The sequence below is a fragment of the Solea solea genome, chromosome 14, assembly GCF_958295425.1.
Source record: "Solea solea chromosome 14, fSolSol10.1, whole genome shotgun sequence".
Lineage (NCBI taxonomy): Eukaryota > Metazoa > Chordata > Actinopteri > Pleuronectiformes > Soleidae > Solea > Solea solea.
This window is the reverse complement of record NC_081147.1, coordinates 10,727,851-10,755,087: the sequence shown is the minus strand read 5'-3', so window position 1 is coordinate 10,755,087 and position 27,237 is coordinate 10,727,851. Positions and strand designations below refer to the sequence as shown.

The window sequence follows — 27,237 nt, the reverse complement described above, 5'->3', positions numbered from 1 at the left end:
GTGTACCACCAGTGGTACGCAAGCTTCCTCTGGTGGTACTTGTAGTAAAATCAGAAATACGGTTCTACTGTATATAACTGGGTATGTGAGTGTAGAAAATGACACATAACATTTAAAATAAATGAAATAAAAATCATTAGAGTCGGTTAGCGGTTCTGCCGACTTTTTTTTAGAGTCACATATAGTTCGGCATTGTTTGGTTACTAAAAAAACCACCACTGCTACCTACACTTTACTTTTTGCTGCCTGATCACATCATGTTTGCTTTCATGGACTTGACAAGGCCCGTACAGAGTTCTCGTTTTCTTGTGTCTAGACTGACCAGCCCTGAAAGCCCATGACTGACAGTGTGTGAGACACACACAATAACAGTGAAAAAGAAATCCATACACAGTATGTTCCCAGTTACATGATTTTGCCTATTTTCAGACACAAAATAAGAAACATATCCTGTCACTTCTAACATGTATTGATCGGTGCACATCTTTTTGTTTTTAACTTATGTCTGTGTTGAGTTTTTTTTTAGAAGTTTTATTTTTGCAGCTTGAAAATAGAATTAAAGATGTTTCCCTTTCATGTGTATACATAATGGCTCTGGTTTAAGCCATACTTGTTATGTAATCTGAAGAACAAAATATAGGTTTTGGCCTCATTCCCCTTGTTAGAGCCATGGAAAATATGAGGCTTATATTTGCATTTTTTTGTGCCTAATTAGTTAATACCTATTTTGCTTTAATTTATAATGATTAATCATAACTTATATTTTTGTTTTATCTTAATACAATTAATGTTTATTCAGTTAGATAAGGTTTATTATGCTCTTATTTTGTCCTGCTACCACAAACTGATACTGCCGTAAAGCAAAGCTTATTGTAGTAAACTGTAGTAAATGAGTCATGTGGGCACCTAATTAAGTTATTGGAGCAGGACGGGAGCAACAATTTTCTGACCGTAGCTTAACAGTCATTTGGGCATTAAAAAACATATTTTTTCCTGTCAATTAGTTTGAGGTGACAGACCTAATACCAAGGATTTAGCTTGACGACTTTTATTTCTTGTTCAATGTGGATTACAGTGTGAAAATAAATCGCTGCATTTTCTTTTACTTCGTTTCCTTCTTGGATTATCTTCGGAGTTTATTGCCTCACGGAAAGCACGAGTACAAAAACTTTTGCCACTTCAAAAAATATATTTTAAGCTCCAGGATCTTTCATCATACACAGAGAGACCTTTAAGCTCATTTGCCATAAGCCTTTTAGTTGATGAGTGTTTCTGTCATCAGAAAATAAAGTTGGCAAAATTCTGTATTACATTTTCAACAACTTTCACGAAAAGACCAACAATCAACAGCCCTTTGTCCCTATTGTTAGAAATATTCCATCTCCTCTACCCTCTCTGTCCATGTCAGCTCCACAGTCTGGATTCACTTGGTTTAATCTCAATATATAAATCTCTGAAAGGAGTTGTGAATATATAGTTTCACTGTTTACAAGAAGGCTCAGTCATTTCCTAAAACATGTGGGCACTGTAGTTTGTAGCAAATAGAACAAACTGGAGGAAAAAATAGGAAAAAAGAAGAAGTATAAATAGTTTTGTTGTTAGTTTGTTGTCAGCTGCCTAGTTGATGCTTCGGAGCAAGACTGACAATAAACTACAGTGTCTGTGTTTATTATGATGAAGGGACATGTGTTGTTAATGAATACACTAAGTCTGGTTAGCTAATGGATTTATTTTTGGACAGTCTGTGCCACAGAGGAACAGGCTGGAAACACTATGATTACTAAAAATGTAGATATCACAACTGCATGGCTCTTCTTTATTCAATGATTTATTGTCATGTATGTTCTTAATTCTTAATTCAGATTCATTGAATTCAGGTTCTGCATTTATTATTTCATTTAAATTGTTGGCGATAAGACAGATTTGCAGAAGCCATGAAGATGTGTACAGTTCAAAAATATTAAAAGCATAATAATACAATAGTCAGCTGTGGTCTCATGTGGCTTTGCAAGCAGGTGAGATTCCCCTCATTCAGCAGCCAAATGAGGCAAAAAGCCCAGATTCCTTCCAATAAGAGTTGACATGAGGAGAGAGTTTGGATGCCTTTTTAGCAGGAAATCAAGGGTAAGGATGCAACAGTTTTGGCAGACGCAGTCAATTGACTCCTACAGGCTGGGGAGGATGTGATCAGAGTCTCACTAACTCTCCCTAAAGCTGCTCCCTAAAAAGCCCAGAGCTGCTAAAGAAGCACACGACTGCACACAGAGTCTTTTAGTGAGGAGCGATGCTGGAGATTCAACAGTCTGAGAGGTTCAGTGTGCCTCACACAGCTGTACCCCCGGGACAGGGACAAGACGGCAGGTTATTAGGAGCAGATGTGACATGACACACACACACACACACACACACACACACATGCACAGACTCACACCATGGAGCTGATGACATATCAGGGTCAAAAGAATTTGTCACTCTGTAATCGGTCATGTTGTAAAAGGTGTTGAGTGCTTGTCTTTGTCTCTCCTCTCATTTCCCCCTCCTTGTCCCTTTTTTATGACTTCTCTGAATGTTTCACCACCGTCTGTTTACAAAAATCACTACATAACAAACAGATCATATGCTACTTGAAGGCCACACAGAGAAGTTTCCATGATCACATTTTTTTAGATATGATTAGCACATGTTTTCTCAGTATATACCGTGTGTGTGTGTGTGTGTGTGTGTGTGTGTATTACAGATGAGCCTTCATTTATGTGCAATGTGGAAGAATCGCATCCCATTAGTGCCTCAACACACTAAGTGTGTACAGCGTTCTGTATTCAAACACTCCACATATGTCACAGTGGACGCGGTGGTGGAAGTTTGACATTTGGCAGCGAGTGGGCATCCGCTGCAGCAGCCCGTGCCCAGAATAGATACACACATGCACAAGTGCGCGCACACACACACACACACACACACACACACACACAAACTGCTCAACATCAGAATCCAACTTTCCAACTTAAAACAAACCATCAGGAGGCCCGTCATATCCACTCAGCACTGAGTTACAGGCAGACAGGCCTGTTTATAAACACACACACACACACACACATCCAGGTTTACCCGGCTATTTTTGTTAGGACACTGCATCGACTTCCATTCATTTTGGACAGCCAACTAAAAACATTATTCTTAACCACAACTAGGTAATCCTTAACCCTAACCACAATGCTCATCTTATACCTAATGTTAACCAGTCCCTCAAAAGTGAGGTTCTGCCTCATTAGGACCCAGTTTTGGTCTCCAAGAGGACTACTGCTGCTGAAAAGCCAGTATTTAAAGTAGAAAAGGTGACAATCTCTCTCTCTCTATTTAAGTAATAGTGAAAAAAAGAAATGGGAATCAACATAGTATTAATATTAAAGCAGTAATCCCAAAAAATCAATTTGTATTAGGAGCAGAATTTCCCTTGAATCAAAGTCATCCTGAATGTGTTGCACCTGAATCCCCTGCTAATCTACATTTTCAGACCTACCACCAAGTTTCACTTGTAAACCAATTATATGGAAATGCTTATCAATTAACCTATGGATGCGCAAATCAGCAGCACGTGGGTGAGCTCAGTGATCGGGAAAGCTTAATTGCGGTGGGTCATCAAACTTCCGCATTAACAGAAACCTGAGGCTTGTGCGTAATTGGATTTGAATCTCGTTTCCGCCAAGCGCGTCTAATAAGGGGAAACATGTGTGCCAAACATCCCCGAATGAATGAGACAATGCATTAAAACACTTCGTTTTTTGTACCGGATATAGAATCACACAAAGAAAGGGGGGTAAAGCAGCTTCCTGTTGTGTTTTGTGCACAGATGCAGGTCCGTCGTCACTCCGCTGACATCCCATAATCCCATAAGGAAGATTTATGAGCTGACTGCAGAGGATGACATGGAAACATAGCTTCTTAAACGCGCGTGGAGGGAACGCGCACAACAGCCAAGTTTTTTATGTCAACGTGAGAAGCAACAGGCCGACACACACACACACACACACACACACGTTTGTGCAGCATTCGAAGTGAGGATCCTTATAGATATAATACAGTCCTTAACCAACACAAAGAACCTAACCCTAAACCCAAAAGCAGGTCCTAATCCCCAAAAAGCACTTTAAAGATGTGAGAGCCAGACAAACTATTTCGGTTCCTCACAAAGCTACAAATACAAGAACACACGCGCACTGAGCTGTTATTGCTGCTGCCTCTCCCTCCCTCTGCTCTCTCCAAGGATGCACTTTGCCTCAGCTCTGAAAGAAAAGGACAAGTATAGAGAAGGATAAACACAGATCCAGGCGGCGGTTCTGAAACAGGTTATGATGACAGAGAACATGTGACTCCGGTTGGTCATAGTTCTCCATTTCCAGGCTGTTGTCAGAGATTTCCATCAGCGTCCAAACCAACCGTGCCGTAAACACAGCCCTCATTTGTTTTCTCCTCAGAGCAATTATATCATGTGATTAAAAAACATTTTAAATAGAGCCTTCGATGACTTTTATTTGTGTAAAGCGGATCTATTTCATGTCGGGCCGTAATGTAATAATCCCGAGCTGTCATTACTGCCCAGTTTCCCCCCGTGCGCCAAACTCCATCTGATCTCGCACTTATGAAAACCAGACTGGCGCACACCCTCAGTGGGCACCGCAAAAAAAAAGAAAGAAGAAAAGGAATAAAATACCACTTCTACACCGGACAAACGGGAGACAAGAGAGAGCTTTAAGGAAAAGCCTTCAAATGAATATAGGAAATTATAGCTTCAACAGAAACGCAGCGACTTCAGTAGATATGTGACCGCCCAGATGTCCTGAGTTAACTGACTTAAATATTTGTACGTCCACTGCCTTTCTGGTGCTTTTGAAACCTTTTCATTCTCTGCTGAAAACAAAAACGTCCTGTACACATTTAAGTGACTTGTAAATTCATAGTTGAGTGAATTTACTTTAGTTCTTTTTTTGTTTTTGTTTAGCTTTTGGGGAAAAGACACTGACACATGGCGCGTAAAAATGCTGAAATATAGCAACATTATTTAGTCAACAGCATTCTTAATGTTAGAAATCTCAATAAATATTAAGTTATATCTTTACTTATAGTAGAAAATAGTGTAAAAGTTATAAAAATAATAAAATAAACATTTAGCACTGCTTGTATCTGTTTATTGTCATTTAAAGGCTATACCTTATAATGACGTGCACGCGCGGCAGGTGCTGACAGGTCACATTAAGATCGAATATTCAGAAAACAGTTGGGACAGACTGACTTTTTAGTTTGAGGCACTGCCATGTTTTCAGTTCAGTAGTTTGACTGCTCATTTATTGTTTTAATAAACTGGATCCAGTTTCAAAATCAACTGCTTTTATGATTGGAGTTACACAATTAATATAGTAATAAAACAAAAGTGATGTTATTAATCACTTTTGATTCCAAGTAATAAAACATTATTATTATTTTTGAAAAGAAGTCATGTCTTTTCAATAACTATTCATCATTAAACTTCCTGGGTAACTTGTCCAACACATGGTCTTTAGATGTCACCTGTTACTGTGGATAAATCACTGTCTTGTCTTGTTGTGTCCAAGTATTTAACACGTGTAAGGAAAACATATTGAATGACTTTATAAGGAGGGTTAATGTGGTTGTGAAATGTCTTATTTTTTTCACTAAAGTCAAACTCTAAGGTTTGATGAAGGACGGATGTTTGTGAGGATGATGTTTTATTTTGCAGCTCAGGCCCGTGTGGAGGAATGTGCGCTGCGCTCTTCTCTTCCCTCCCTCTCTGTGACGCGCAGATGTGAACCAGAGGAACGAACCCTCTACACCAGGCAGAGAGGAAAGGGGAGACACAGAAACGCACAGAGGGGAAGAGAGGGAAATATTGTGGTGAGGAAGAGAGGCGTGCCAATAATCAAGGACTTTTTGGATGAAGGTGCGCGTCATGGAGAGCACATGGAGACGCACCGGATCAATTACAGCGTGGAGGAGAAGAGGGGCTCCCTGAGCTGCTGCTGCTGCATGTCCTGAATGAGCTGGAGGACCGAGTCTTGTGCAGGGAGAAGTCAAAGTTCTGACGGATACAGGACTTTGTAGAAATACTGGATCTTATCTCGAGATGCAGGGTCTGAGCTCCCGGGCTCACGCGTTCTCGGTGGAGGCGCTGGTCGGTAAACCGTGCAAGAGGATGAAAGTGTCGGAGGGACACGAGTCAAGTTCAGCTGCGGGAGACAGCGGCGGAGATGCCAGCATCTTCACCGGTGAGACGCACGGATTATGAGCTGGGTTTTAAGACTATCTCACTGCGTTAAACATCCATTTTACGCACGAGCTGGAGCAACAAAAGACACATGCACAGCCCTATATTTAATAGTCAAACTTGAACCTAAAATTTAAAAGTTAAAAGCCAAATGTGTCAAGTGAGTTGGAAAGTTGTGTAGATATTCTCCGTGTCAGCTGCAGCAAGGATCCCTGTTTTTCTTTCTTTCTTTCAAATAAAGCATTATTTTGGTAATGCATACATGCTTATCTTCTTCAGACCAATACTTTAAAAATATTGTATTTAGACTATAAGTGAACTCACATAACTAAACATAAGTATTCCTTTATTATCTTTACATTTAACGTCCACTCTTTTGCACTTTCAGGCCTGCGTGAGAGTCCAGTCAGCCCGAAAAGGAAAGCAGGTTCAGCAGCGAAGCGGAGGCCGGAGGAGAAGGAAGAGGAGGAGAGCTCCTCCTGTGAGCCGCAGAGAAACACTGTCAGGTCAGGAGCTGATGAGGAGGAGCACATTGACCCAGACGTAGGAGAGCGCAAGCCGAAGGAAAGCGACTGTCGCCCGGAGAGAGAAGAGCTGAGAGTCCGCGTGGAGCTGCAGGGCTCCGAGCTGTGGAAGAGGTTCTATGAGATCGGCACCGAGATGATCATCACTAAAGCTGGAAGGTCTGAATAAGAGGATCGGTTTTTGATCTAATCTATGGAACACATGGGAACAGTTGTAGAAAAGACTCCGAGTTAAAACAATTATGGTTAACGTGCCATTCAGAGTGCAATATGTAAATATAATTACCAGCCCAATAATACGGGTTTAATGTGACTATTTTAAACACTAAAACTAAATCAGACATTTGGTCTTTAAAGAGAGAGTATTAGAAGTATTTATTATTTTGGTCATTTCCTTAACATTCTAATTAAATTAGGATCAAGACTCAGACTCTGCAGGTTTATTTGTGTATTTCTAACCCGTTAGTTTCTGTGTTGCAGCGTCTGTTATGAATGAAACAGTAGACAGAAGTGGTGGTGAGATGTGATCTTTGCTGTCTGTGGAGACAGGTGCTGCTTCACCAGCCTGAGTGAGGCCACAGTCTGCTCTGCACAGAGCGGCTCGACTTCACTTTCACTGGGACACAACATCAGCGCGTGTGCGTTCACTGTCATGTTCACTTTGGGATTGGAAAAGTGCGTTCGATAATTAAAGATGGCTAAAAGCACTTTTAGAAAATTATGAAATGCAGACAAACTGAATTTAATAGTTAGAAAATTAACTAAATATTAAACATAGGTTATATTATTCTATCCTGGATTATTAATAACATAATGTCATCTTCTTCTTTCTTGGTAGTTAGATTATGTTGACTTTGAGTTTCTATTTCGTATTTTTTTTCCTTATCCAGAAATGAGTTACTGGGACACAACTGCTCACTGAAATCAGCTTCCTTTTATTCAATTACCATGAACACGCTCCATAAATCAAGACAGTGAAGATGCCCTCGCGACCCCTCGAGAACACCCCCCCCCCCCCCGAACTGAACATGGCCTTTTCACGCAGGAACAGTTTCTGCCTCTGAATGTTTATTTTCTGAGGAATTCTGGGGAAATGGTAAACAAATATAATATCTACATTCAATAAAGAATAATCTGGAATTTGTCTTATTCCCTCACCCATAGGAGAATGTTTCCCTCAGTGCGCGTCAAAGTGCGCAATCTGGACCCGTGCCAACAGTATTACATCGCGATGGACGTCATGCCAGTGGACTCCAAACGCTACAGGTGTGTTTCTTTATTTTAAATAAATACAATTATAACTGTAACTAAATACGAAATATTTATTTATTTATGTATTTATTTACACACATGTGTATCCGCCTCCCCGCAGGTACGTGTACCACAGCTCGCAGTGGATGGTGGCTGGAAACACGGACCACTCCTGCATCTCTCCCCGCCTCTACGTGCACCCGGACTCGCCGTGCGCAGGAGAGACGTGGATGCGTCAGGTCGTCAGTTTCGACCGCGTCAAACTCACCAACAACGAGATGGACGATAAAGGACATGTAGGTAACACAACTGTCCGCGCGCTGCTTTTTCTCTGTCGAATAGAAAGTAGATAAATACCAGTGGCGTGCAAAGACATTTCATGGGGCTCAAGTAAAAAAAAAAAAAAAAAGGGCACCAACTATAAAAATTAATAGGGGAGAAGAAAAAGTTATAGTGCCAAATCTTGTACTTTTTTCAGTAACCATAAACTCATGCTGTTTAATAGATCTACTCTACTTTCTACACACACAAAGAAAAAGACAAAGAAAACTGGTGTGTCAGAAATTGAAAGTTACATTTTGGGGCATTATTACATACACACACACACACACACACACACACACACACACACACAGGTGTTTGATGTGGGGTCTGTGTATGTCCAGGCTTAATTCTGTGGGTGTGAGACGCTGTCTGAATAGTAATGCCTCAATCCAAAAGTCAACATCTTACAAATATTTCTGAATAATTGTCAGCAAAGCGTTGTCGTTAGAAAATGTCATGTTATAAAAGAAGACCAGAGCAACCACAGAGCTGCTTATTGCCGTCACACACAGATCTTGAACTTTCTCCGGTTTAATAGTGCAGAATAATTTGGGAGGAAGAGTCTGCAGTACACATTTTAGGGATAAAGGAAGTGGAAATCCTTCTGTGCTCCACTACGTCTTGTAAAAGTTCACTTACAGACAGATGTAATGACTCGGGGGGCTATAGGAGGCTTCTGGCTTAATCTCCCTGTTTATAAAACCACCTCCCAATTTAGATCATTCTGTGTGTGGAGAATTCATTACTCTGGTTTACAATGAAGGGCCGTAGAAACTGCAAGTGTTTGACTGGAAAGCTCAAACTTGCTTTTCATAATCCTTTATGTTAAACAGCCACTGAGGCTCAGTGGCTGTTTGACTGAAGAGTTTGTGGCATCTTTAGAATATGAAACAGGGTATATACATGGTCTTTATTTACTTCAGACATTCACTTTTAATTACTCTATTTATATTAGTAATTATGCCGATGGAAATATATTTAGTTTTATACGGATATGATTTTATTTTTATATGATGATGTCTAAAGATGAATAAACAATAATTAGAATTGGTTATTTCTGCACACAAACCAATTAGTGACAATTAATGTTGAACAGTGCATAGTTTAATGCAATACCTGAGGTTACAGACTCTTATATTGTTTTCCCTGATCATACTGCATGTTCACTTGTATATGTTGTATATTGTTTTATTATATATTCATTTGAATCATTTGACCCTGTGTACATTTTTTTTTTAATATAACCGGTATTTAACATATTAAATGTAACCGCCATTGAGATTAACAACCTATTTTTCAAGGGATACCTGGCTGAGACAAATCACAAATTAACCATTATGCTGCTGTGGATATAGATTAATCAATTGAAAAAAAAAATTCTTTTTAAATATCAATAATTAGATATCCTACATTCTTGCATGAAATGCAGAAACAATTAGATCACTGAAATCTCTGTATAGGCTAATGTCCATAAAGTTTTTATTAATTTATTGTTAAAGAGAAATAAAATATGTATTTTTATTGCAAATACTCTCCGATTCCAGCCTCTCAATATGAAAAGAAAAAGTTTTTTTGTCTAATGTGATAGTAAAGTCTGTTTTCTGACATTTCATATAAAAAATAATAAGCTGGGAAAAAAAGATCTTCAGACTTGGATAATGCATATAACTATTATATAAATAAATACCCAGCAGTTCAAAGTTTCTGATGGCCCACCTCACAGAGCTATGTCATCCTTGTCTCTTGACACAGATTATTCTTCAGTCGATGCACAAATACAAGCCGCGGGTGCACATCATCCGGCACGACCCTCGGATGGACTTGTCTCAGATCCAGTCGCTGCCTGCTGAAGGAGTGCACAGCTTCTCGTTCCCAGAGACCGAGTTCACCACAGTCACGGCCTACCAGAATCAACAGGTAACAAGATCGCAGAGAAGAAACATGTGAAGCTCAAGTCGTGATTAGTGCATTGAGGATACATTCAAAATTACACTTGGAAAATTTAAATTTGTGCACATGCAATGTAATGTTTACTGCTGAGTATTTGATTCCGCTAATTTACATTCTGCCTTCGGGCCAAAATATTCCAAAAGCAGATGTTCTGTCTTTGTCACTGTCTTAGTGATTGTTATGAAGATCTTAGTGATTGTTATGAAGAGCGTAGTGATTGTTATGGAGATCTAGTCAACAGCTCCGAGCCTTTTGACCTCTCATACAAATGTTCTAATCCTCCCATCATGAGGATGACGAGGTCCACCCCCTGCGGTCACAGACAGACCGTAAATTGCAGTGTCCCTATTTTCAGTGGGCTAAGCAGCTCAGAGAGGCCGTGTGTGTTCCCGTGCTGACCCCAGTGTTGGCTACCATTCCTCCAGTAACAGAGCTGTCCTCGATGACTGCCAGCTCTTTTCATCAGGGCTCATTTTACGATCAGTGAAAGTATTATTACAGAAACTCAGTAACGAGCTGTGACTGGGCCGACTGCTGGAGTCCACCGCTTATTAAAGCCCCAAATAAAACTGTACAAAACCTGAACCCCCTTCTCAAAGAACCCTGTTTGGCATGGCTGATCGCCCTGGGTGCTGCTGGGAGATGCAGTCTCTGAGGGGGAGCCCTGTCACTCTCTATGCTGTTGTAAAGCTGAGCTCATTGACGCCTCCACTCTTTAACGCTGTCTTTTTTCTTTCTCATGGACAAGATCACAAAACTGAAGATCGACAGGAACCCGTTCGCCAAGGGCTTCAGAGATCCAGGAAGAAACAGGTACAGAAAAACTCGCCGAGCACACAAAACTTTTTTTTTGCTCAAGTTGTTCCACTGCAGGACCCAAGAGGGATTTAAGGTTCAACCACGGAAACCTGATGCCACATAAAACCTTCAAATGAAGTTGATGTGTGTAGTGCAGAATTTCACACCTCTCAAAACCAATATTTAAATACCTGAAATAACATTTTTAGTGTTTTTACAGTATATGCTATATGTGTGTGTGTGTGTGTGTGTGTACAGAGGAGTGTTGGATGGCTTATTGGAGTCGTATCCCTGGAGAAGCCCTCTCAGCCTGGACTTGAAGCCTTTCACCATACAGCTCCAAGGTACTACATACGCTGCAGCTCTTTTACACTCTCACATTTCTGTTTTTAAATCTCAGCCTCCTTTGAATCTTGAATCTCTTTCTCAACAGGAAGCTCAGGGTCACTGACCAGCAGTGTGAAGAGCCTCCTCCCTCTCTCCTCATCCCCGTCACTTCACCCGTTCTCCGTCTCCGCACTGACCTGCCAGGATTCTGCTCTCCCCACCTTTGCTTTTCCCCTCTACAGCAAGGCCCTCATCACCTCACCCAGCACCTCTCCGCTACCCAGCAGAGCCTTCTCCTCTCTGGGAGCCGACAGACTGAGGGGCCTTCCTGCATCTTCTCCACTCACAGACCTCCCGTTCTTCTCTGCCCTGCAGGGAAAGAAACTTCCCCACTGTCGGGAGCCTTGTCTTCATGGGTCTGCAGGGAGCTCCCCCTGCCTCATCCCCTTCCACAGCCCCCTCCACCCTCAGGGGCCGTCTCTCCTCCCTCATCTCTCTGACGCTGCTGGCCCTTATTGTCTTTACCGCTACAGCCTCCCCCTGAATCCCCAGCTTGCAGCTTTATCCCGACACGCCAAGCTCACTGAAGACACCACAGACTGTCTGCTGCGCCAGTCTCCATGGCACCCGACCACCAACCACTGCCTCTAACAGCTGGACCCCACTTGCAGACTCTGGGCCATTGAGAATCAGAGGCTAAAACTTATTGCAGCAAAACAGACGAAGAGAGACTGCATTGTCTTTGAGCAAGGAGCAACAAACACAGAACTCTGTGGGGTGTTTTTGTATTTAAAATCCATGTTGTACAGACTTACCAGCACAAACAGTGATCCTGAAGCAGACTATGAGCAGCTCCTGCTTTCAAGAACACTCAGCTAGAACCCAAAAGAGCAACATTGGAGGAACCAGATTTGTAGACATAATGTAGAGATTTGTCGGGAACAGAAAACACTATGTTTTTTACGGCACAGCCGAACCTCTTTACTGCCTTACCAAAGAGCATCAGCAATAGGACCAGAGGTATGTAATGTAACTCTTACTGTACATGAGGGTGACTGTTAAACTGACCATAAGTGCCCATTAAAGTATTTTTCATATTATTATTTTTTTTTTTTTTTTGCACAGATCATACACAAGCTTTCAGTATGTTCTTTTCACGATCATAAAAGAGGAAAATGTTTCATGTTTTCCAGTCATACCAACATATGCAAAGTAAACAGAAACACATTGTGTGCTATTGAGTGACAGGAAGTGTTTTGATACAAAAATATCCTCCTGTGATAGTGCAGATGTTTATGTTGCAGTAATCAAGTAGCATTCACTGAAAATGAACAAGAGCGTATTTTGTGTGTTTGGAGCCCAGGACTCAGATGAATCCCCATGTCAGGCTTGGCCATCCCTGACTAATAACATGAGCTCATCAGGTCTCTTTTTTTGTGATTTTAGGGGAATAACAACAGCTGCCAGGATTCAGATTGCTAGTTTCCATTCCTGTACTTTATTACAAATAAAAAGACTAATCAGAGACGCATGGAGGTGAAATGGTTATTCTACTGAGGCCTATGTTAGCCACAATCTGTAACAAGGCTCCTTACAGTCTAACATGGACTAAAGCAGTCCTGTCATTGTGACTGTAGTCATTGTTGTAAATTTGTTCCAGGATCAACAGTAAATCAATACTGCTGTGAGCAGACTTGACTTTCATAGTCATGTGGAAGGCTGTGGAGAGTCAGTGCCGACCCTGGGCCAACTTAAAGCTGTGTTTTTTTGTCCATACCAAAGGGGGCACGCCCGTCCAGCCGCTGATGTGATAATTCCTGCCTTCAGCTTAGACTCAAAACCCCAGCACCATCCCTCTCTCCCTCCCACCTTCCCTCCCTTCATCCCTCCCTCACTCTCTCTCTCAGCAGAGCTAGGAACAGCGGTTTAGGAAAAGCAGGGGAAATGGCCTGTTTCCCGACAAACGGTCATAACCAAACAGCAATTTACTTGTCATGGCCAAGCAAGGCAGTGAACTAATACGCGCTGGACATGGAAATAGCAGGAAGAAGTTAATTGGGGAACTCAGGCAGGGGATGGCCCAACTTTCAGCGAGTGGTCAGGTGCACAATCCAACAGCTTGGCCTTTGTCTGCAGACAGACATAATCTGTGCTGGTTATTTGATACTGTCCGTCATTTCCATGTTTGCCCATGTCAGACAATCATTTTAATCTTCTAACTAATTCCTGGTCTTTAAGTGAGACAAATTGCTTACATACTGGGAGAGCTGAACTTTTCACCTGCAAATCCACTTTGCCAGTATAGTAATGCAGACACACACAAACAAGTGTTCAATAAGACATAAGCGCCTGTCATTATTAGGGTATGGAGACTACAATTTCACGCATGCAAGATAGGGTGTATGAAATGAGATAGTCAGGTGAAATTTTAACTTCACAACCACCTTTAACTTTTGTCGTTGTTGTTTCCAGTCAAAAATGGTCACTGAATATGATCTACAACAACACATAATACATTATCGCCTAATATTGAGTGAGATCTTTTAACAAGCTTGTGAACTTCTATATGCAATTCATGGCCCATATGACTATGAACTATTTTGAATATAAAAATATTATAATACTCTGTGTCTGAATTAGCCAATGTAAACTGTTTCGCAAACATTTTATATATTCATAAATAGAGGCACAAACTAATATTTGTTGTGTTCCAGATCAAAACTGCCAGGTGTGATTTTAATTTAGGGCCAAAAACACATTAAAAAATTAAAGAAGTTGCAAAATAAACACAAAAGAACAACAGTAGCACACTTCTAACACTGTTTCCCCCCCAATAACATGTTGGACATGAGATGGTTGATGCAATGCACTGCAAATGTCTGCATTTACTGCACTTATTACTGGATGTGTCATGGTTGTCAATTATTCTCTCATTGTGCTGCAACAGTGAGTAAAGCATCAAAACAGAGTTAACAGAATCAAAATAAGAAATACTTTATCGATCCCAGGGGCAAATTATGTAAAAAGCTAAGATGGATTTGTCTGACGATATAAAAACATGCTCAGGACACGAGATCATTATGTTATGTCTTATTTGTTTAAATGACTCAAAACCCAAAGTGTGATAATAAGGGAGTGGTAGACAGTTTCTTGGCTAGGTGCTTTCACTTGAACTGTTGCACTTGGGATATTGTACGTAATAAAGAAGCTAGGGCAGAGCCAGGTTTGCTGTTTCTCTGCTTTCACTTGATACTTAACTGAGCTAAAAGGCTACTGGTGAAAGTGATTATCACTCTTCTAATCTAAATCTGAGCCTACAGATGAAAGTGATTATCACTCTTCTAATCTAAATCTCTGTAAGGAAACCATAGGTTTGTTTAGTATTTGCTACTGTTCTTTTCGTACTCGTCTTCCATAACTGTCTTCACTTTTGCTTAACAACTTGAGTTGGTTAAAAACAACTACATGGGTTATCAGCCTGTCGATGATTAGCCTGTTCCCACTCGTGTTGTTAATTTGCTTGGCAAGGGTTAGAAATAATCCCGCTGAAGAGGGTGGCTGGAAAAACATGGAAACTGTGCTGATTCAACTTTGTAATAACACAAGTAGGGACGTTTCTGGGCCAGTCCAGCGTGATTGACAGGTAGTGAAGGGGAGAGAAATTTGAGCCCAAAGTCATTTGTTTCCATTCATGTGAAATGGCATCCTGAAACACGAGAGAAGCTCAGCAGAGAGTCGGAACGTGTAAATATACTCTGCCTTCATTAGATTAGACGCACACACACAGACACACACAGACGTAAGTTATCTCCTAATAATAGCTGCCATACACACACGCGCAAACACACACACACAGTTTCCTCTTCAGCACCATGCCCTCCAGCCTTGCTTGCATTTGGCTCTGAGTCTCTCGTGGAGGTTTATACTGGACGCTATTTTCTCTACAAACTCAATAAAAGCTTGTTATTTATCAGGTCGGATTATGGGACGTGACTGAGCTCAGCTGTAAAGTTGAAAGTGAAACCAGCTGTGGCTGAAACTGAATTACACCGAGTGAGTAATGTGAAAAGCAAGGGCAGTTTAACAGTTATTAAGTGCTCTTCGACTTCACTATCAAGCAGAGATGTTTGCCTCACAGACAAGTGAAAGTCAATTCCTCTCCTCTGGACTCTGACATGGGCCGGGTTGAGCCCGGGTGCAGCATTAGATCACAGCTGTGCTGACAGAAGCAGGAGCCTCCCTGTATTAGCGTGCTAGTTTTGTTTATGTGTGTACTCATTCTCTTTGCTCTGTGTCCACATTTGCGTGTAGATGGGAGGTCAGGGGGTCATCACACAGGCATGTGCTCCCTGACAGACTCCTGTCTTACAGGAGCAGAGGTTACATGAGTGTAGGACAGACAACTTTAACACATGGCCTGGCACCTGGCCTGCGTGTCTAACTCCCCAGGCCTCAGACTCCTGTCACTCATCAGAGAAAATGGGAAAGGACCCAAACAGCTCTCACACTTTGCAACGACAGCGGATGTTCATCAAGTGTGGGCAACGTACGTCATGAAATCGCTGCATTGGTACTTACGATATGACACAAACAGGTTAAACTACTGAAATACAATTTAAAATTCGGAAATATTCTGTACACGTCAACCCATTAGTGACATAATAGCATACAAATATAATTCTCACTTTTTCATCACACAAAAATAAAAAGTATATCAGTATATTTGTACAAGTCCTATGAAAAAGTATATACAGGAAGTACAAATACAAACACTATTATTGCACATCAAGTACCTTTACTTAGAAGAAGGGCTTTTACTTATTGAATATTTCTAAATTGCTGTATTGCAGATAAATGTTCTAAATACTCTGTACTCCAATGTTGACTTGAAGTGCTGTGCCTTAAATGCTGAATCAACTTTAACCTAAATACCACAGATGCTCATGTTTCACTGTGGCCATGTTTCATGTAATTCAGTTACTTTATCTTTTACTGGTTCGGCCGAGTGTTTTGTCATCAATGGAGCTGTGTGTAAGAGTGCGGGGTGGTGAGGAGAGGCTGTCAGCACTCAGCTTATGACCAACAAACACAACACAAACTCTGACCCGGGCTGTCCATCACCCAAGACCATCCCTCCCCCTAAAGAGGGACAGAGAGAAGAGAGAGGGGGGTGCTAATTCCTTGCCTCGTGGACCAAAAGGGGATCCTACAGGTGCTTGTGTGTGTGAGAGAGTGAGGGAGAGAGAGAGAGAGAATAAGAGCAATAGATGGGTGTTCACTCTAGCATTGGTTTTATTTAATGCAAACCTATAAATCATCCTTTTTGGAACAAGAGATGTGAGATATTCTTTTCCTCTTTGGACCCATACACCTATCTCTGACAGAGGGATAGATCGTGCGTACCTCTTTTTGTTTCCTGTGTATGACAGGTTATCACTCCAGGGACAGATAAAGAGAGAGGGAGTGAGAGATGGGGAGTGATTGAGTGAGAATGATGCTCCATGGCTGATGTATCAGGTGGCAGACGAGGGGTTGGGGTGAGGGAATGAGGAGGAGAGAAAAGAGTGATTTAATGCTGGCTTGTCCTCTCCTCTCCCCTTATCCCTGCCCTGCTTCTTTCATGTCTCAGCCAGGGTCAAACTGCCTGTTGCCCCAGATGGTGCTGTCTGTCTTGGGCTGCCCTCTACAGGATGTGCCCCCTCTCACCCCCACAACAACAGATCTGTACTCACTTAATTGATTTCAGGGGAGAGGGCCCTCTTTCGTTTCTGGTTTTACACACACTCACACACACGGAGCTTGCCAACAGTGAGTGCCCCAAGTGCACACACACATACACGCGGCTGGCGCTGTGCGCTGTCAACGCTAATTCAATTTGAGACGCGGCAGTGTGACTAACAGCAGCCCTGCAGAGTGTTTTACCATATGCATGTATGCATCTCCCTCGCACACACAGGTTTGTGCAGCAATTCCTATCAGGACACTGCATTGACATCCATTTATTTGAACAGTCTTAACAAAGCGTTATGCCTGACCTTAACCATAAGGAAGGTTATTAATCATCATTAAAATATCAGCTCTAAACTTAACCAGATCCTCAGAAATGAGATTCTGCCTCATACGAACCAGGTTTTAGTCTGAATGAAGTGTACACACACACACACACAGGCTCTGTTACATCCATAATATAACAAGAATAATATAATCCATAAATCATATCAATAGATCACTTTTCCGTCCTGTTATTTACCCTCACCTTCACTGCCAAAAAAGAATTAAAATACACAATCATAAAGCAACTTCATACTATGTTACCAGAATGTATCGACATTATGATTATGGCTACTTGAAATAGCAATTAGCCAAAGAGCTGGTGTTGTGTTGTGCCATCATAAACACTGCTGTGTGAAAAACACAATTGATACTGAGTGAACACAATTCTCTTGATTGTATTGGATACTGAAAAAACTATTCTTTTGTGCCCGGTCCTGTGAGAGCGTGAATGGAAGACTCAGTGGCCATTCCGCTGTGTAGTCAGGTTTAACTTCAAAAAAAGTTGTCTATTTCAGCCTTAATACCAGTGGTAGAGAAATATTTATTTTAATGATATTTATGAAGCAACATATTCACAGAATTAATGCAGAAATATGCTAGTTCAGAAATCTAGCAGCTCTATAAAAAATGTTTTGCTAGCCTCAGCGTTGACCCGAGCCTTTAAGGTGCCTTAAGCTCTCTTAAGGCAAAAAGAGAGCTCTTTTTAGAAACTCTTTTTTTTACCTTAGTAAAATGACAAAATTGGGCTCATATTCATTTGTACTCTTGTATTCAAAGTGAAGCACTAAGTGTGGTGATACTGAACTTGAATTAAACAAGTAAAACAGTTCAAATACTTTGGTTTTTAAAACTTAGACCTGATGTGAAAATGTGCACTAAACTAGCAAATCTTCAACCCCAAAATAAAATAATTCAAGCTCAACACTATTTCCATCTAAAGATATCTAGATTGCTTTAATATGTTACTATGGGAGCCCCCTGTTGATCAGGGGCCCCAGCCACCTAGTTCACTTATACATTGGGCTTGCGCTGTCTAGCCTACTGCACTACTTTGAGCTTGTCCTGTGATCAATGTTCACCCTCATAGTTTAGTGCGATTGTGGTTGAACATTTAATAATTGGTTCTAAACACAGACAGAAATCTAAGGCCAATGGGACGTGGTCTGGTTGGTGCAGCCCAACTGATCATACAGCTACAGGTAAGCAAATAAGTTGAGGAGTTGAGAGTGCTACCAACTGTGCTATCAACATCAGAGAACTCACTACATGTCAATATGGCTCGATACCACGTTTTGTGTCCGTTACACTACAAATATCACAACCTTTAGTATCTATCATCACATTTGTGTTGATGCATTTACCTCCTAGTTGTAACAAGCCATTTATAAAATAAAATGCTCCGACTGTGTGACTGATATTTGCAGCATCATCTAGTCACGCCTTCCCCTTTCTGATCACAAACGATGCATGCAAAGAGACAAACGGAAAATAATAATGTTGACAAAGTTATTCAGGAAACAGTTTTATCTATAGGCCTATGAGTGACCGGTCACCTGAGGCAACAGGTCCTTCTGTATGATGTAAAAATAGAGGGCTGTATAGAATGATATGGTGTAGACACCAAGACTGGCAGACAGCCTCAATAAAGAGTTAAAGACGGGCTGTATGTCCATGTTCACGGGTTGTTTCAATGTAAGAGATATCAGGGTGGGTGATGGTGGTGAGGTGAGGTGAGGGTCAAGTGGAGGGGGGTTAACAGGGTGAAGAGAAGGCTGGCAGGATCAGGTGTGTGTCTCCGCGTGCGTATGACTGAGGTTATGATGGTGTAAGGAGGTGATTGGTTGAGATTTAACGGAACATGTTGGAGCGATGGATGGATAGGGCCAGCTGGACTGACGCGTGTGTGTATGTGTGCGCACGAGGCAGTAAAACTGATTAAAAGCAGCGTTAACACATTTGACAGGAAGCAATGGTCAAGAGGTGAGTGGAAACCAGGGAAGGCCTTGGGCTGGAACGATTAGACACACACACACATGGCAGCAACAGATGGAGACTGGGAAAAGCCCTGGGTAGCAGCGATTGGTCACACATGCCCATCGATATCTGAGTAAAACCAATCAGCTTGGCTTCCTGTGTTTGACCTGACCCTTCACGGATGGTAATTGAATATTTCAAATGGGAGGCTGAGAGGAAAAAAGAGCCTGTATCACCTGGCCGTATAAAACACTGTCATACAAAAAAACCAGCATGTTAAAACCAAGATGGATCTCTTTATTGTTTACCCTTCACAACTAAAAACAACTTAAGAGGGAATATTATTATTATTATTTATTTTATTTTTTTTTAATAAAACATACATATATAACCAATACAGGGACAAATTGTCAAAACGAAGTTACAATGTCCCTATCCTGGCTTTTTGCTTGAAAAAATTGTGAAACATTTGGATTGGATTGACTGTGTATGGCATTCCAGATTTCTTATAAGCCAGTGTGTTGTTTTTTGTGACGGCTCTAATCCCTGCATCCTTGTCTCACTATGCTGTATAAAACCTCCTCTAACGTTTATTTACTTTTTATATTTCTTGGGAAACATCAATGAAATACAAGGAAATAAATTGTTGATAGCCTAACAGATTAAACAGCAACTAAAATACAACTTTTTATTATACAATGTTCAATAAATTAAGATATATTGCTACATTATTTTTATATGTCCATGATTCCTGCAGACAATTGTTTTCCATGTCACACTGACCTGCTGTGAGACTGAATGACTAAATATTATGCAAGTCTCCCCACTGTCTCTGTTAACAAGAACTATATTTAATATTACTTTCCATGAAACCTCTGAGAAATTATTATGAAATCATCCAGAGGTTATGGAACAGTAAATTAGTCTTTCCTTGTGTTTTAGTTTCAAGATAGACAATTATGCTTTAGCCGCATGTATCCTCTCCTGCTGATCCTTGTCTGAACATCACATCCTGTGTGTGAATCAAGTCCAACCAATCCCCTTTGTTGCAATTAGAGCTTTTTCACTGAGCCAGCATGTGTGGGGCTCAGAGCAGCTCTCCCGCCTGTGCAGACACAGACAGGTCAGCCACGGGGACAGGACCACCAGTCCACCGGATCCGTGCCTGTCAGCAAGTACCACTCCTCTAGGACTTGGGACGTGGACGTGTTGACTGTACTGGAGAGGAGAATCACTTGGTATCAACACCTACCTCACACAGACACACAAAAACACCCATTTCCCCCAGAGCTGTGCACATACAGGAGCCGTCTCCTGCACATCTGGAGGAAACATCCCTGCACAGATGTTGGGAAACACACGGAGTGGAGAAAAATAGGACATGACAGTCTCTCCCATGCTTTAATCACGTTTAAAGAGAAGAGATGGCCACTGAGGGCTATAAAAAGATTAAAAACAAAGCTAGCCTTAACTTATCTGAGGCATGTGGAATTTTAATTTCAGATGATCTAACTGCCGGCAGAAATGACTGACAACTGTTGGGGTCAGAACGACTGAGGGCCTCAAGAGGCGTGTGCGCACTGCACACACACTGCAGACGTCTCACTCATCAAAGTATCTGGTAATAGGGATCCGTGTCACTCCGGGGCCACTGATGATGATTGTGGATGTAGTTAAGTCAGAGCTGATGATGATTAAAAAGGACACAAAAAGGGTCAGAGGTGGTCGAGTGTCACTCTGGAGGAATCCCATCAGCTACACGGGGTGCAGGTGTGTTCATGTATAGATATTTGTGTGTGTGCTTAGACGGCACCTGTAATGGCTCCCAGCTGAGACTCACTCACCCCCCATGGGACATGGAGAACTGTGTGTGTGTGTAATGAGGCAGTGGCATGCGAGCGGCAGAGGGCCGCTTCCTCTACAGGTGACACCTTTGACCTCTCATCTGTTCTGTGTTGGGGGAGAAAGAGGAGGGGGTGATATGGAAAAAGGAATCAGAGGCATGTGGAGGTGCAAACTTCTACCAAAGCACAGTCACAACATGACAGGAACCATGACAAGTAAAAAACTTGTAAAAAAGCAGAGGCAAACATTTATCATGACACCTCTTGGGATAAATAATAAATAAGCAGAAAAATGTGTTACAACATTACAGCTGGGGCGGGTATCGCACCTCGATTATTTTTGTGGCATTGATCAAACGTTGGGCTGCGTATCAAACTTCAAAACTTTTATGGTATTAATAAAACTATAATACTTTTGTAGTTAACCAAACTTCCTCTGCATCTCCTAATATCAAAAATGTTTTGTCATTCGATTTCAACTTACAGTAACTAAAGAGTTAATCACATGAGTCTCAGTGAACAGAGGAGTGCACTGATATTGAAGTCCAGATATGGACATCGATATCATACCTAAAACTTTGAATCAGTACCCAGCTTGTGTTACAGCCAAGCGACAACAATATAGAAATGGACAAAAACATGTCCTTAGCAATATCCAGGCAGTATACAAAGAAATACACAAAAGAAAAAAAAGCAAATATCTTTGCTTTTGTGCATACCGTGTAATCAGATTAGGATAAGGTATTAGCAATTAAAAAACAATAAAGAAACACAGCAGAGTGTTGTGTCATTACTGAGCTGATAAATAATAATAGATAAATGTTAAATATTAATGTGCATATTAATGCTCCTCTGCAGCAGTAATACCAAGACTCTAAACAACATCTCTCTCATAACAATTATTTTTCGTGATAAAGCAAGAGCAACAAACCCTGAAGACTTTCTGTCACTTCTGTCCCTCCCTTTTTCTCTTACTCATCTACCTCCTTCATTTTTTTGTGCAGATATTTTTATTATTGTAATAATTATAATCATTATTAAACCAAAATCGTTCTCCTATAAGTGGCTGCACTATCCAGATAAATAGTGGACACACAAATATCAGTTCATGTCATGCTCTCACCCTTAAGCTCAAAAGCTGTTCTACTTTAGAACAATTGAACAGTGAAGAATGTGTGTATAGAATGTTCTGTGCTCATTTAATAGTTTTCTTTGTGGGGAAAACCTCACATACCTTAAATAAATCATAGTGATATGAACAGCACAAATTTATATGGACAAATGACAGACGTCGAAGACAATAAAACTAATGTGTGAATTCGGTTTGTGGGACATAAAAAACATGTCATGGAAATTAAAAATGATAGGAAAACAAGTTACCTACTCAGTTGAAGTCAGTGAAGATGTTCGGGCTGGACGGAGCTCCAGGTTTAGAACCAAACTAAAAAAAGAGAAGGGGAATAAAACAGAATGAGTTTTTCACCTGCAACGGAAAACAACTCCCATCAAACTCTGATTGAAACTGCAGCGTTAACATTAATGGCCCTTTATTATCCTTTATTATTGCAACACAACCTTGTGAATCGTGAAAGAGATGAGTATACACAGTGTGTTCTTTTATTAATACTTGTGCCACTGTATCTATTATTGATGGAGATTGGGACTGCACCCACCCTGCATCATCAGCCATCTTATGCAACAGCATATCCATTCATTCTCAGCAACAACAAAAAAAGAAGGATTTATTGTTTGAATTTTCCTAAGAGCAGCAGCACAGAGAGGTTTTCTCTTGATGTGACAGAAATGTGCTTGTTACCTTTAGGTTGATAGTTGTGGTGTGGCCAATTGTCTTTTCAATCAGAGCTGTCTGCACATCAGGAGTTTCAAATTGCTTTTCAAACTTGTCCATTGGTGCAGAGACCTGGAGAGGAATGTGGATACCAAAAACAAAGTTAGAAAAGCCTTAATAGAAGTATTTGTTTGTGAATTATTATGCTGGCAAACAATCTGAGCACTGAGATAAAAAGGAGGAGCATTTGAACAACAACATCAATACTTTTGGTCAAGATACCTGTGCAAATGATCTTTAGTCTTCTCTATTTTTACTGGTTTGTCATCATGGTGTAAAACAGGCTCCAGGTGTTTGACGTCAGACTGTGAGATGTCTGTTGACAGAAGTTTAATGTGCTGTACACGCATACTTCCACTAGGTGTCACTTTTAGCTTTTATAACCAGATGTTGATCATGACAACCACTCATCCTCACAACCATCTCTGACATTTTCAAACCTACTGCTGATTAAGGATTCATCATTGCAGTAGTTGATAGTGGTTACTTATAAATAGGTTTTGCCGTTAACGAACATGTTTCGTGAGCAATGGATGCTGCTGGGGTTTTACAGCAGCATTACATGAACGACAGAGGCAGTGAGGAAGTGTTTTTCTATTTTTGATCTCATGCTGTTCTTCAATTTCTAAAGACACTATTCCAGCTGTATTATATGACGTGATGCCTGGGTCTGAGTTAAAGCAATTTTAAAAAAAAGAGGCTCTTATGAAAGCAAGATGCTAATAGCACCGTCTGAAGCACATCTAATGGCATTATGTAATTGGTGGCTTTATATTTGTGCGTCTACCTCCTTTGTATAGATTTTAATACACGGATAATCATCTTTGAGCATTTTTCTGAGAGTGGCACTGCACGGCAAAAAACACACTCAACAGCAACTTTATTAGGTACACCTGTTCAACTGCTCCTTAATGCAAATACAAGCTGCAAATACCAAACGGTGAAGAAAGAGATTTGAACGTGACATGGTTGTTGGATTCAGACGGGCTGGTCGGAGTACATTTAGAAACTGCTGATCTACTAGGATTTTCATGCACAACCATCTCTCGGGTTTAAAATAGCCCAAAACTGTGAAAATATCCAGAGTGCAGCAGTTGTCAGAGTGAAAATGTCTCATAGATGCCAGAGGTCAGAGGAGAATGGTCTGACTGGTTCAAAATGTTAAAAAGGCAACAGTCACTCAAATAACCACTTTTCACTTTTTGCAACCGAGATAGGCTTAAGACCATCTCTGAATGCACATGTCAAGCAAGCTTAAGGTAAATAAGTTAAAACTACGGCATGTCTACATATCTTTCTGTAAATATAGGACTGGTTTAATAAAGTGGGTGGGTACTGGGTATGCTGTGAACACTGTCTGACCCCAACCATGAACTGCAACATCCCCGCTTTGAATCCAGATATAGACTTTTGTTGATTTCACTTCCCCATTTGAGTCATCTGGTTGTACCACAGTCTTGTTGTAATAATCTGTGTAAATTACCATCCGTTTACAGTGGGGGGTGAGGTTGAATTATTATTTTGATGGCATGCTGTATGTTTTACTGGTTGTCTTTTAACTGTTTCATAAATCCTGACCTGCACATGCAGTCCTGACCTGGTTGGCTGCCTCCAAATGTGCCCTTCCGGACAACCTGAGAAACATAAAAAGAACAGTATATGATCCATGTGTGATATGCAGGTTAGCTACACTGCAGTCTTTGCTGATCCACTGGTTTACATGCCAATCTGAAATCCTCTTTGAGTTGCACTTATACTCTGTATGCCTTCTCATGGGGTGATTTACGGGAGTACTTAAATGAATAAATTATAACATAATAAGTTCCTCTGACATTAAATTCAATTCAAAATACTTTGTTGTTCCTCTAAAAGGCAACTAAGGGAAAGCAGGTCTGCAAACACTGTTGACAAAACTCATCCACACATTCAAATACAGATAGTTTGAAAACAATACATTATATCATATAACAACAAAAACAATATCTTATTATCTTATATTTATCCAAATTGTTTGTCGCACTTATTAGGTGAGCTAGCTAAATACTCCACCAACCTGAGGCCAGCTAGCACTTGGCTAGCTCTTGGCTAACAGCTGCTGCTGTAGCCTGAAAGTACAATGTCCACTTTGGACATGTTGAGGTCTTTCTATGAGACAAACACTGAGTCTGGTTGTGCAGTGACACACAGGAAATCACATTCAGCCATTCGCTGCTTTCCCGCAGTTGTTTGCTTTGAATGTTCAGGCTGCAGTCGTCACTGAGACGAGGCAAGATGCTTCACTGTCCTACACTTCCGCTTTTGCTTAAGGGCTGCCTGCGATTAAAACGGCTGTCTCGTCAGCCTTATTCCGAATCTTACGGCATTTGTCGTTTTATTTCATCATAAAAGGGCTTATTGTTATCACGTGTCCATCTGTGTTCACGTGTTATGTGATTATTAGTCTGTGCTCGATTACATCTGGACCGAAACACTGTATTTGGAATACCGCATTACAGCATCTCACTTAATTTTCATCTTTGAACATCATCGATGACACGTCAGCCGTCGTCACATGGTCACGACTTTGCATTGCGTGCCCGCCCCTCCTACGTCACCGCCGCTACAGAAATGTATCCACAGCAGACAAGTTCCAATCCAGGCTAAAAATAGTTTGTACCCGGTTTCGGTTGGTTGTGGTACACGTCTAATGACGTCATTTGTTCCTCTTTTTTTTTTTTTTTTTTTTCAAATTAGTAAATTGATCATTTATCCACACAGAGCTGCTTGCATTTTGCTATAATAGATTAGATTTCTTTAACTTTATTTCCAGGCCTACATGGCATCTGTAGCTTTTGTAGAGACCATAGTAGAAACTGTAGTGGTGTATGTGTGTGTGTGTGTGTGTGTGTGTGTGAGTTGTTGAATAGACGGAGCAGACAGTGAGAAGCTGCTGCAGAAGGATAAAGAGAGGAAAAGGATCATCTTCTGTCCAGAAAGAAAAGGCTTCTTTTATCCACATGCACCTCCAGCCAAAGGCACCGGGTTTGGTGGGGATTAACTGCTGGGTCAGGGGGAGGGAGCATGGATGACTCACTGTATCAGCAGTAGATATAATGTCTGGCTAAAGACATGAATGAGTGGTGTTTCACATTATGTTCCTTTAAAATCATGTTCATTCAGCTGTTTTACAACAGCTCAAACCAGAGTAACAAATGTGATGTGAGGACTTGAGTCAGTTTAAAAATAACAAAACACACTAACTGGAGGAGACACACTGCAGTGAAGAGTCTGTCCAGCCCTCTCAGCCTGCTTACGTCATAAAAACTTGGGTCATGATAACCCAGAGACTCTTTACAATCTGTCTTTAATTAAAGGCTTTACAACACATGGATTGCAAAGCCTGAATGTTACCTCCCTCACTTCTGAATTAAACTCGTATTTTAAACTTTTTAATGGACAAGCATGGAACTGTCACACATACTCAAATGACCCTGAGCACCTGTTAAGGACAATACCAACAAACCCCATCACACACATACTACACATTATTGTACGGCATTCAAAGCATTCCCAACCCCTTACCCTAACCTTAACTATCACATTTCTAACCCTTAACCTAAACCTTATTCACAGCCTAACCCTAAAACCAAGTCTTAACCCACAAACAACTCTTTTTACAGTATGTGACTTTCACAAAATGTCCTTGTTTTCTGTGGTTTTTAAGTTTTTAAGTTAAGTACACACACACATACAGTATACACACACACACACACACATTTGTGCACATATATACTTTTTAGGACACACATTGGCTTCCATTCATTCAGCCTAAACAAAGCATTATCCATAACATTTACCATAACCAGTTAATCCCTAACCCCTAAACTTAACCCGCCCGAAATGAGGATCTGCCTCATCAGGACCAGGTTTTTGGTCTCTATCAAGACTATACTGGTCTTGACAAGTTCAGTGTTTGTGCCAAAGAAGGTCCTTAAGATGTCTTAAATACGTACACACACACGCACACACACACACACACACACACACACACACACACACACACAGAGAGAGACACACACAGCA

At 40.9% G+C, this 27,237-nt stretch overlaps 1 protein-coding gene and 1 long non-coding RNA gene across 4 annotated transcripts; one reads left to right on the top strand and one right to left on the bottom strand.

Moving 5' to 3' along the window:
- The first annotated feature begins 5,868 nt into the window (after positions 1-5,868).
- Positions 5,869-12,554, top strand: tbx22 (T-box transcription factor 22). The gene is made up of 8 exons (XM_058650402.1): positions 5,869-6,281; positions 6,669-6,963; positions 7,969-8,070; positions 8,177-8,351; positions 10,132-10,296; positions 11,078-11,142; positions 11,386-11,471; positions 11,561-12,554. Exons 1-8 carry the CDS (start codon positions 6,140-6,142, stop codon positions 12,103-12,105), a joined length of 1,575 nt encoding a protein of 524 aa, XP_058506385.1. The 5' UTR covers positions 5,869-6,139; the 3' UTR covers positions 12,106-12,554.
- Positions 8,170-25,486, bottom strand: LOC131472912 (uncharacterized). 3 transcript variants are annotated; one of them, XR_009242155.1, is made up of 5 exons: positions 25,229-25,486; positions 24,754-24,809; positions 23,143-23,247; positions 22,707-22,767; positions 8,170-10,280 (listed from the first exon to the last, which is right to left on the bottom strand). It is a non-coding gene; the product is annotated as an uncharacterized LOC131472912 (long non-coding RNA). The 3 variants fall into 3 exon arrangements; XR_009242153.1 differs by lacking the exon at positions 8,170-10,280 and adding an exon at positions 19,953-21,432; XR_009242154.1 differs by lacking the exon at positions 8,170-10,280 and adding an exon at positions 19,953-21,432 and having other exon boundaries at positions 22,711-22,767.
- Positions 25,487-27,237: the final 1,751 nt, after the last annotated feature.